Below are 11,953 nucleotides of genomic sequence, written 5' to 3' on the forward strand. Positions count from 1 at the left end.
AAATTAGTTGCTAAGGGTTTTACTCCAAATGAGGGCATCAATTATTTTGATACATATGCTCCGGTGACCAAAATCACCACCATTCGAGTGTTGATTTCCTTAGCCTCAATATGTAGATGTCATGCTTATTTTTGGTACTAACAATGATGTCATTGAAAGTACTAAAAGTTTATTATCGTCTAGCTTTAGTACGAAAGATATGGGCTTGGCTGATATAATTCTAGGTATTAAGATCAAACAAGGGGACAATAATTTGATTCTTACCTAGTGCCTGTTTGGTGTAGCTTAAAACCTGCTTATTTCAGCTTTCAGCTTAATTTAAGTTATTTTGATGTGTTTGGTTTAGCTTAGTAATGCAGCTTATAGCTTTTTGTAAGTCAGAAATCAGCTTATTCTTTGAGTGGGGCAGGAGATGCTTAATTTATAAGTCAGAAATCAGGTTATGTTCATAGTTATAAGCTATAAGCTGTTAAGGCATAAGCTATAAACACCTTTCCACAGCTCTACCAAACAGGGCCCTAGTCGCACTATATTGAGAAAATTCTTAAGAAATTTAATCAATATAATTGTACACCCATGTCTACACCTTTTGATTCAAATTTGAAATTGTATCCTAATATTGGAAGAGCTGTTGATCAACTAAAATACTCAAGAGTAATAGGTAGCCTGATGTATACCATGACTTGCACTAGACCTGATATTGCATTTGCAGTGGGAAAACTTAACAGATATACTAGTAATCCCAGTAGTGTGCATTAGCATGTTGTTAACCAAATACTTAGGTACTTGAGAAAAACAATAGATTATGGAATCATCTATAATGGCTATCCAACAGTGCTAGAAAGATTCACGGATGCTAGTTGGATAACTGACCGTGAAGATTACTAGTCCACGAGTGGTTGGATTTTTACTCTTAGAGGAGGAGCTATCTCTTGGGGTTCTAAGAAGCAAACATACATAACAGACTCAACCATTGCGTCAAAGTTTGTAGCATTGGCTTCTTGTAGCAAAGAGACAGAGTGGCTAAGGAATCTCTTGCTAGGGATTAAGATATGGCCAAAACCTATGCCACCAATATCTTTGCATTGTGATAGTGAAGCAACTCTATCACGGGCCTATAGCCATGTCTATAATGGAAATTCCAGGCATATAAAATTGAGACATAATTGTGTTAGGAAGTTAATCGCAGAAAGTGTGATTACCATTAGTTATGTAAAGTCAAGTGAAAACTTGGCTGACCCCTTAACAAAGGGACTTGCAAGGGATTTGGTGTGGAAAACATCAAAGGGGATGGGTCTTAAGCCCACTTAACATAATCACTCCTAGTGGAAACTCGACTCAACGCTTGAAGAAACATCAAGTCTTGAGTTCAATAAGCCTAAGTACACCTTATGTCGTGATTACAAGTACTTAGTTTTATTTCATTTTCATCCTAAGGTTGAAGTACTTGGTACCTGTAATGTGAAAAGAAGAGGATAAGTTAGCAAAATCTTAATAAGCTTATAACTAGGTTGTTAGGGTATTGTAAATTACAGGGGTACTGTTAGTAAGCTTACCTATGTGAGTGTAGGAGGTGGTGTCGCTTCCTACGAGTCCAAGGGCTTGATTCTAGAGCGCTCATGAAGCAGGATATAAACACAAGGCCAATCTATGTGTCGGTTTGTTTGAATACTTGAGGTAACATGTACTATGCGTGAGACATGTCCGGTTAGTCGTATAAAATCGCTAGTTCAAAGACAAGTCTACTATGCCATCTTGACTAACTTTGAGGTGTCTTCACTAAGTGAATGACTCAAATCGTAAGATATCTTCACCTATGCATAAGGCTACCAAATGAACCAAGAATCATCATCTGATATTTTGAAAGTGATGGAAGAATGTTGGGGAATTTTCAAAATGGGTTTTCAAATTTATAGTTTATTTTTGGGTGTTTTCAAAACCTTTCTTGTTTTTCTTTGGAAAGCTTGAAATAAGCTTGGGGACTTTGTCCCACATTGGAAAGAGAACAAAACATGGAACACTTAATAAAGTACTACATGAAATATTTCTTTGAATATGGAATTGTAAGGTGAAAGCTAGTGTGCATGCACTCACACCGCAATCTGCACACACACGCACACGTGTGCGCGCGTGGCGTGAGCAGTAGGCTAGGTGGCGTTTGATGGCGCACTTTGCACTTTGCACTTAGCACGGGCGCAAGGCGCCATGAGGGCGCTTTCCTATTTGCAGCGGACAGGTTGGAGCAATGATGTGGATCCAACATGGCATGGGTGACGTGGAATACAATCAGGTCCACATGGCAGTGATGTACGTAGTAATGATGTGGCGTCTGTTGGCAATGAGTCAAAGAACCGATTGAACGGTTGTGCGCTCGATCTAGAGCGGTTTGATCATAGCCGTTGATTAAATATTCACACAATTGTACGGGTGAGATGGCACGCAATCGTGATCGGGTGTGATCAGTCAAGACATGTATTTGGAGTGAGTATGATTTGCACCATAGATCGTTAATCCAACGGTCAAATCTGATCTGATGCGATCAAGGGACATGACCATTCGATCAGATGCATCAAGGCCTATAAATAGGTTGTGAAATAAGCCATTTCAATCCATCACAAAATTCAGAAAGCATTCCTACAATTCTCTATCTCTCCCCCCCCCTTTTGATTTAGAGTTTTCGATCAAGAGTTTTTTAAGCAAGTTTCTGTTTTTCTTACTCGTAATCAAATTCTGCAGACTTGATTATCAGTGTCTTGGTTTTCTTGATTATATCAAGAGTATTCTGATCTACTACCGTCAGTGCAGACGCCAGTAGACTTGATCTTTAGATCAGACTTCATTGTATCCTGGAGGCAAATTTGTTGTAACCCCCTGCACACCTTTTGGTGGGTGCAAATATTGTCTTTAGGAAAACGACAAAATAACGCAACTTGAAGCACCAAATTTATGTTCTACATAGACAAGATCATCGTCAAGTTTTGAAGACCTGAAGACCACCAACCGAAGAATTTAAGACGAATTGTTCCAACACCCTTCCCACTACTATTTCTATTGTCCACCCCAACAGTACAATACCATGGGAAATTGTTACACATATTTGGTGTTGTCATAGTTGCATTGGCTTAAAATATCTTACCATTTATATTTATGACAATGCTACGTAGGTCAAATTTTGTGGCTCAAAAGTGGCTCAAATGGCCAAAACGACGTCGTTTTGAGTACAGAACAACATAAAAATGGCCAAAACGACGTCGTTTTGGCCATTTGAGCCACTTTTGAGCCACAAAATTTGAGCTACGAGACATTTTCCTTATATTTATTGCCAATGTAGTGATAAAATATGAGATAATGAATAAATGTGGTCATCGTAGCGTTATTCTCTAACATCCTCCTTCCTCAGTGCCCCCTCTATGTTTCAAGATTGCTTGATTACCTACCATTTTGCCGTCTAGTGTCAATTATTAATTATTAATTGGAGTAATGCTAAGCATCCTATTTTCTCTTCTTTTTTTGGGGGGGGGAGGGAAATTACCCCTCAGTTGTATTATCAAAAAATTACTACAGATTCATGACAAATTTTATGATTTTAATTATTAATATGTATACAGCTTATCATTTATTTATAATTTTTTTAAAGTGTACATTGCACTGAAATTTTCCCCTTTTTTTCCTTGAGTAAATTAAATTTCATCCTAAAATTGGCTCCTTTTCGTTTTTAACTGGAGTGACGCTAAGCATCCTATTTTCTCAATTTTTTTTCCTTGAGCAAGTTAAATTTCATCCTAAAAGTGTTTTTTTCATTTTTAACTTGAAAAAAAAAAAAAAAAAAAGATTGCTCATTTTAAATTATCTAAAAATTGTTAGTTTTTGGAAGAGTTAGGTTTACCTTGTGCTTTTATCAATTCTCAACTTCTGTGTCATTTTGCTTTTACCAGTTCTTTGTTTTGGTGAGGACATTATTAATTCTGCTATCCAATTGTTGAGGATTGCACTCATTTTAAAGCACTGCGTAAAAATATTATCTTGTGTTTAGTTAAAACCTTGAAACTAAATTGACGGTGGTGTTGGTAAGTGACAGTTGCGGTGGTGATGCTGGTAAAACTTCAAATTAAAAAAACAATTTCCCACCTTTCAAAATTAAAAAACATTTTCCTAACAAATATATATATATATATTGATTTTGATTTTGATTTTCTATTACACCAAATGCCAAAATATGTGATAACCATTTTTCAAAATATATTTTTGTGCCCAAACAAAACAGAGCAATTAGATCAGTATTGCTATGAGTCCAAAACCATTGTTTCAAACAATAACTTGCATGCTTTAATCAGACTGATCCAGCAGCATAACCAGGATCACAAAATAGCTCAACCTTTGGGAAATTATTTGGGAGTTCCTTTATGGTCTAAATAAATGCTCAAGTAAACAAGATTTTCAATAATTATATATTTATTGATAAAATGAACAAAAAACTATCTGGTTGAAAAGAATATATGCTTTCTATGACTGGGACGATATTAACAAATGGTTCAATCACTTAACCAACCACAGACATCATCTTTTTTATTGACCAGGGTGAACAAAACTTCGAAAATACGCCATTTCATCTTGACAGCCACGAATAACATAGTTTTGAAGCAAAAAGTTCATTAAGAAAACAAAACAATTCAGACAAACAAATCATAAAGGAGACGTTATAAACATTTGATATCACTCCACACATTGAGTACTGAGGATATCAAAATTTTGCCATTGTCTTCTCCCCCTAATTAACTGAGAAACCATTAACAGTCATTCCTCCGTCAACGGAAATAATCTGCCCGGTGATGTAAGACGAAGCAGGCATACAAAGAAATGCCACCAAGGATGATACTTCCTTGGGCTCTCCAGGGCGTCTTAGAGGAGTTTGAGATATTATTTTATCCAGGAACTCTTTGTTTTCCAGCAACTGCAAAGGAATAGAAATTTCAGAATCAGGAGAAGTGTTTTGTCATACGAATAAAGGAATACTTTTGGGTATAATTTCATCAACACAATTGCTTTCAGCCAAGTCACCTAAGTTCAGAAGTAGCCTATGATCACTGGTGCAAAAGATAAGAAAAAAAGTAGGTACAAAATCGGTAACTATTAACTCCTTTCCCTTTCTCTACAAATCCCTACATTAGAGATTCAACATGTGGATTTAAAGAGAACAATTTCTCCATTTTTCCTTTTTTACTCCATTTCTCTTCTATCAAGCTATCCAAACAGATCATTTGAGAGTAGAGAGTTCTTTTTCTTTTCTTCTCTCCAAATCACCCCCAATCCAAATGGGATGTTAGAGATTGATGCAAGAGATATTCTTTGTAAACTTAGTTGAAATAACATTTGGAAATGTTAAAAATATATTAAATCTTCACAAATAAAGGATTCAGACCATAGAAATAATTAACTACCATCCCAGGAGAAGATTAGGTTTGCTTAGAGTCATCAGCATTATTATTATGCTTCAAGCAACCATAACCTTAGGTTTTGTACAAATTGCAATTACGTCAATGTTTGGCATATTCAAACAAAGGAAATAATTTCACAGTATTATGCACCAGTACCCGTTGCAACAAAATCTCTTGTGGTTTTCCACGATTGAAAGTTGATACATTTCTCTGACCAATAAACAAAAAAACAGATATCGAGGTGGACAGGACTGAAATTGAACATGAAGAAAATAGGAGCATGTCCATGAAGTATCCCCCAAAGTGTCCTATCAAAAAATAATAATTAAAAGATACACCACGAAGGGTGTCCCACACGTGTTTAGTTTCTGGTACGTGTCGGTCACGAACATGACCCTATTTTGGAGTGTCCATGCTTCCTACCCCACCATTGTCCTCATAATTTAAAAAATGTCATTGACACACCATTCTAGATGCATTTTCTACATAAACTTTCTGGCCTAGTTTGGGAAGATTAAATAAGTGCACTTTTTGACTTTTTATGAAATATGGGTTGGGTTTGGGTTGGGTTTGAAGTGATGTGTTAGAGAGGTGATGTGACTTAAATAAGATGATGTGACTTAAATAGGATAGTGACTTTTTGACTTTTTATTTTTTTTCAATCTTCCCAAACTAGGCCTCTATTTGTAAATCATTTTCCTATTAGAAAAGCAGACCAACGAATACAGGTACCCATATAGTGGAGTACTAGACATCTTTGTTATTTATTAGCTAGAGATATTGTCCAACATAATATTGTATAATAATATACAAAAATGGTATTGATCAAATGGGTAAAGTAAGATATTTTTAATGGATGTTCATTTCCTACATATATTTCTGTATTATCTTCCAAGTAAACATACTGATCCAAATAGCTCAAAAGAAAAGCATTTAGATTCTATAAGGACGTTGAGCAAGAGAGAAGAATATTACATGTTCTACGAGTGAGGTTCTGATATACCAGGGTGCAACACAGTTACATCGAATGTTATCTTTTGCCCACTCACAAGCCAAATTCTTTGTAAGTTGATTCATTGCACCTGTAAACAGCAAGTAAGACCCGAAAGCATGTATCTTCACAGCCATGAAGTTTCCATCACATACACATACTAATGCTACAAACAAAGCATATCTTGACAGTAACTTACCCTTACTGGCTCCATAAATAGATCCAGAACCAATATGCACCAGACCAGCAACGGAGGAAATGAACACAATGCTTCCAACTCCGGATGCTTTTAACAAAGGGTATGCAAGTTGGCAAAGATGGAAAGCAGATTCAAGGTTGGTGGCCATAATCACGGAGTATTCTTCAGTTGTATACTCAATAGTTGGCTTCCTGATATTTGTGCCAACATTGTTTATCTAGCGCCACAAGATCATGTAGGATTTTAGTTTGTAATAGGTCCAGGGAACATGAGAATATTAAGAGATTATTTCATTTTTACCCCTATTTTTTTACACGATTTTCAATGACCTCCAGACTACTCTTATTTTCACGTGAACTCCTATACTATTTAAGTTACTATCAATTTTGCCCTGCCGTCATATTTGAAACGGAAAAAGTTAAAAAAATTACATTTTGGACCCAAATTTCAAAAAAAATATGTAGACCCACCCTTTCCAATACCAACAAACCACCACCACCAACCACCACTTCAAGCCCTTCTATCTCTTTCGCCATAACTCCGTTTTGCCTCATTTTTACGTCGTTGGATTCAACTCACGATCTAATTTTCGTATCACATCTCACACGTCTCGTTCTCCCTCTTTTTGTTTGCTATCGGAGCTCCGAAAGTTAATAAAAAAAAAATAAAAATTCTTCTCATTTTTTACCTTTCTTCGAGCCATCTTTCGGACTTCATATCTTTTTCGATTCTTGACGGTTCCACTTCATTCTTTTGCCATTCTCTTCACCTCACTTCCTACTTCGCCCTACACTACCTCGCTTTCTCACTTCTTTGTGTAATGAACGGTTTTAGTATGCCGAAAGTTATCCGAAAACTAATTTTGAAAATTTCATCCGGTAGAGATCACCATCTTTTCCTCCATTTTACCCAAATTTTCATCAAAATTTCAGGGTGAGCATAAAGAATTTTCACATTAAAGATACATGTAATGTAACTAACAAAAGCCTTTCAAATTTTAGAAATTTTTAGAAATTTCACGGGGGCCTTCAAATGTTGTGTCAAAACCATGAGAAAGAGCTAGAAGGTGATTTTTTGGAAACACTTGAGAAGCGCAAACACATATATAAGCACTGATGGTTTGGATGGTTTGCTGTAGGTGTGTGGATATTAGTATGAACACACATTTGAAGACGGTGAAATTGATAGTGAAGGGGAAAAATCCAGTTACTCTTGATCACCTAAGGTGATGAGTAACAACATCCGCTACTACATTCTACCTAAGCGACACCTCGAGTCAAACCCAAAAAGCCCACTGTAGGTATTGCACATCGCATAGTTACTGACCTTTGGTGCATCGTGTTTACTGGTTTCAATCTTTTCATTTCTTCTAATTTCAAGAAAGCCTTTGGGCCGTGGTTGGGGCTGAGGTCGTGGCCATGGATGTGGACGTGGTGGCCAATAATCGAGTTGCTCTGGTTTTATTCATTTGAGCACCTGGCTATGTGAAATCAGTATGTTGTAGGGAGTGTTTGTTAATGATTGCCAGACCCAAAAGATGGCATTACTACCAACTTTTTCATTTTACTGTTAGCTCTGTTTCTTATATATTGAAAGTGCTTCTTTTATATTCTTTGGCCTTGTTATCAAAGTAGTCTTCTATCTCATGACTTGAATGAGCTTTCTATGAAATTATTTGTTTCATCTAATCTATTCATAATGTCATGGTCTATTTTATCTAGTAGAGATCACCATCAGACTTATGTTAAAAGTTTTTGGCCATACAGATGAATGTTTTGAAATTTTCAAAATTAGTTTTCAGACAACTTTCGGCATACCAAAACCGTCCATTATACAAAGAAGTGAGAAAGCGAGGTAATGTAGGGCGAAGTAGGAAGTGAGGTGAAGAGAATGGCGAAAGAATGAAGTAGAACCATCAAGAATCGAAAAAGATATGAAATTCGAAAGATGGCTTGAAAAAAAGTAAAAAATGAGAAGAAAATTCTTTCTTTTTTTTTTTATCAACTTTTGGAACTCTGATAGCAAACAAAAAGAGGAAGAACAAGACGAGTGAGATGTAATACGAAAACTAGACCGTGAGTTGAATCCAACGACGTAAAAATAAGGCGAAACGGAGTTATGACGAAGGAGATAGAAGGGCTTGAAGTGGTGGTTGGTGGTGGTGGTTGTGGTTTGCTGGTATTGGAAATGATGGATCTGCATATTTCTTTTGAAATTTGGGGCCAAAATATAATTTTTTTAACTTTTTTCGTTTCAAATACGACGGCAGAGGCAAAATTGATAGTAACTTAAATATTATCGGGGTACGCGTGAAAATAAGAATAGTCTAAAGGTCATTGAAAATCGTGTAAAAGAATAAAGGTAAAAGTGAAATAATCTCGAATATAAACATATAGGATTCAGCATTCCAGCATAACATTGTTTATCTAGAGCCAGAGGATCACGCACGCAAAGAAACCCTTTGAAAGTTCCAACATAAAAATAAAAATAAAAAGAAAGAAAGAAAAAGGGTGATTTAAACAGACATGTTCCAATTTGAGTAGAGCAATGGCAATTAAAAAGACATGTATTTACTACTTCCTTGGATAAAGGTTATATTCTAAACCCAAAAGAAACAATACAAAAATAAAATGCCTAAAGGGTTTGTGGAGAGGAACTGTTAAATAGCAAGCACACGCAATGCTTGACTTGATATACTAACTATATTTCATTTCATCATCAAAAGAAATGGAAACATAGAAAGTGAAGTGAACAGATTAGTGCAGACTTGGAAAGGTTTATAAAATACTTGTCGACGAGGTTAAATAAAGGATCTTGAGTCTTGTTGATCTATTCTATTGGTATAAAAGAAAAGTCATCTGCAAAACAAGACATGGTAGAAAAGGAGGGAGGACACACACAACACAACACAACCAAACGAACGAGTATCTATCTATAAAGAAATTGGATAAAAAATTGACTTACAAGAATGTTGAGCTTGCCATCGAAGAGAGAGGAGGCTTTATCAAGCAACTGTTGTCGTTGGGATGAAGAAGAAACGTCGCAGACAGAACCAGTGACGGTAAAGCCTTTAGAGGCCCATTCTTGTAAGCAACCACTCAGCTCTGCTTCGTTGCGGGAACATGTGTGCACTTGAGCCCTTAATTCACCTAGTTCCTCCACAACTGCGTGCCTATAAACCACCAAACCAATCAAACCTCCCTCCCTCCATTATTATTATTATTATTATAATATTACAATGTCAACCAATTCTCAACTCTAAATAAATCAACAATTTTTTCTTTCCTTCTACCCGATGATCGAGAATTAAAATTAATTAGACTAAAAAATAAAAAGAGTGAGAGAGAGAGAGAAAAGAGAAGACACCCAATGCCACGAGTGCCACCGGTGACGAGTGCGGTCAATCCCGTGAGACACCACCTCGAATTTATGCTACTGCTCTCCACCTTCGCCATTGTCCTCTCTCTCTCTCTCTCTCTCTCTCTCTCTCTCTCTCCACTCAACTCAAGATTATGATTTTAGGACTTTTTTTTTATTGAAAAAGTCTGGGCACCAGATTGTGATTAGATATGTGTAGTGTAGTGTAGTGTAGTGTAGTGTGATTTTATATATAAAATAAAATAAATTTAAATTATAAAATGATAATTTTAAATAAATTTTGAGTAATTAAATTTGAATTGATAGTATTTTTTTTTTTTTAATCTGTTGGTTTGATTTGTTTTACTTGCCACCCCCTTTGTATGGTGGTGGTTTGGTGAGAGGGAATTAAAAATATGAAAAAAAAAATTATATTTGATTTATAAATTAAGTAATAGTAAGAAATGATAATATATATATATATATATATATATATAAGAAAATAATTTGTTTTTTTATATCTAATTTTAAGTTTGAGCAAGAAATAAGGAGAAATGGTAATAGGGATGATCCTCTAACCAAACCTAGTTCATTTCTCACTAAATTAGTGAGATTTTGTGAAAAATAAATTGATTAGTTATAAAATATTTATAATACTAAAATTATATCTTAAAACACAAATTAAAAAAAAATAATAATATTCATCTCTCACTTGTTCTACTTCTCCACCCATCCAAATATAATAATGAGAAAATATAATATTTTTGTAAAACCTATGTTGTGTGTAGGATTATTTTATTGGATAGATTAGTAATTAAATTAATTTATATGGCTCATTTATTAATATCAAAGAATTAGTTATGAGATGGCATTATATTTTCTATTACTTAGATGGGTAATTTTGTAACTTTGAGAAATTAGGTTAATAAGCTCACTTTGTTGTGGCTTTAAGTCTTGGGAAACAAACAAAACAAAGGTTGGAAATTGCTCCATAGGCAGCAAGGTTTGAGAAGGTAAAAGAAAAAAAGAAAAGAAAAAAAGAAGAGAGGTTCAAGTGAGGCTGCAATAGGGATTGGAGGTAGCACGTTGGGTGATTTTGGGACACCCATTGGTTGAGGTAAAATCTGCTTTTACTGTTGATTATTAAGTTTATGTTGAGGAATTAAACAATCAAATGCATTAAGGGGATTTGGAATATCTATAGGTGTCTACTTAGGCTTTGAAAATTGGGTGCAATGTGTAAGTGTAACTTTGGGTGGGTAATAGAAACTGTACGGGAAAGAAATAAACCTTCTCGTATAATCCTGTTGATCAAGTCTACGCTCCTCCAAACGTAGTCACTTTACTCCCTGAAAACACAAACGTGAGCTAGCCGGCGGGTGTGTGCCGAAAACCTCTCCGATGCCTAAGTCAGCAAAATAGACAAGTAGGCAAGAAGCTCTGTGTATCAAAGTTGTGTGTTACCTCCCCATAGGTGATATTTGTGAGCTTTTATAGGTTCCGTGTGGCACAATCCAAGTAGGACTCTCACTCTTCCATGTAGAGTCCTCCTAGGATTCATACTCCTGAAAGATAATGTTTATCCTTTAACACCCTCCTTACTGCTTAAACCAAGTGAGATGGTTTTACTATGGTCGGATTCCACTATGACCGAGGTAAGCATGGCTTATGCTAAGCCGCAGACTAGACCGAGCTAACTTTAGCTCGGCTCTTCCATTCATTGCTCTTACCCAGGTTTCTCCTAGCGCCAACCATGGTGTGATCAAACCGAGCTATCAAACAGCAAGGTTCTGGCCGAGATAACCTGCATAAGCCAAGACCGGGCTAACTTTAAGTACGGCAACCGGGCTATGTTCAAAGCTTCCTTTAGACCGGAGTAACTTCAAGATTCTTTCGGACCGGAGTAACTTTATACCTCTCTTGGGCCGACGTAAATTACACCTCTCTTGAGCCGGAGTAACTTCATGGCCT

At 36.0% G+C, this 11,953-nt stretch overlaps 1 protein-coding gene across 1 annotated transcript; it reads right to left on the bottom strand.

Annotated features, from left to right (window-relative positions):
• Window positions 1-4,540: 4,540 nt before the first annotated feature.
• LOC114308013 (tropinone reductase homolog At5g06060) lies at window positions 4,541-10,194 on the bottom strand. Its single transcript, XM_028253510.2, has 5 exons — window positions 9,992-10,194; window positions 9,590-9,797; window positions 6,626-6,842; window positions 6,411-6,517; window positions 4,541-4,951 (listed from the first exon to the last, which is right to left on the bottom strand). Exons 1-5 carry the CDS (start codon window positions 10,078-10,080, stop codon window positions 4,769-4,771), a joined length of 804 nt encoding a protein of 267 aa, XP_028109311.2. The 5' UTR covers window positions 10,081-10,194; the 3' UTR covers window positions 4,541-4,768.
• Window positions 10,195-11,953: the final 1,759 nt, after the last annotated feature.

The sequence above is a fragment of the Camellia sinensis genome, unplaced genomic scaffold (assembly GCF_055761805.1).
Source record: "Camellia sinensis isolate YWXY unplaced genomic scaffold, ASM5576180v1 Unanchor14, whole genome shotgun sequence".
Taxonomy (NCBI): domain Eukaryota; kingdom Viridiplantae; phylum Streptophyta; class Magnoliopsida; order Ericales; family Theaceae; genus Camellia; species Camellia sinensis.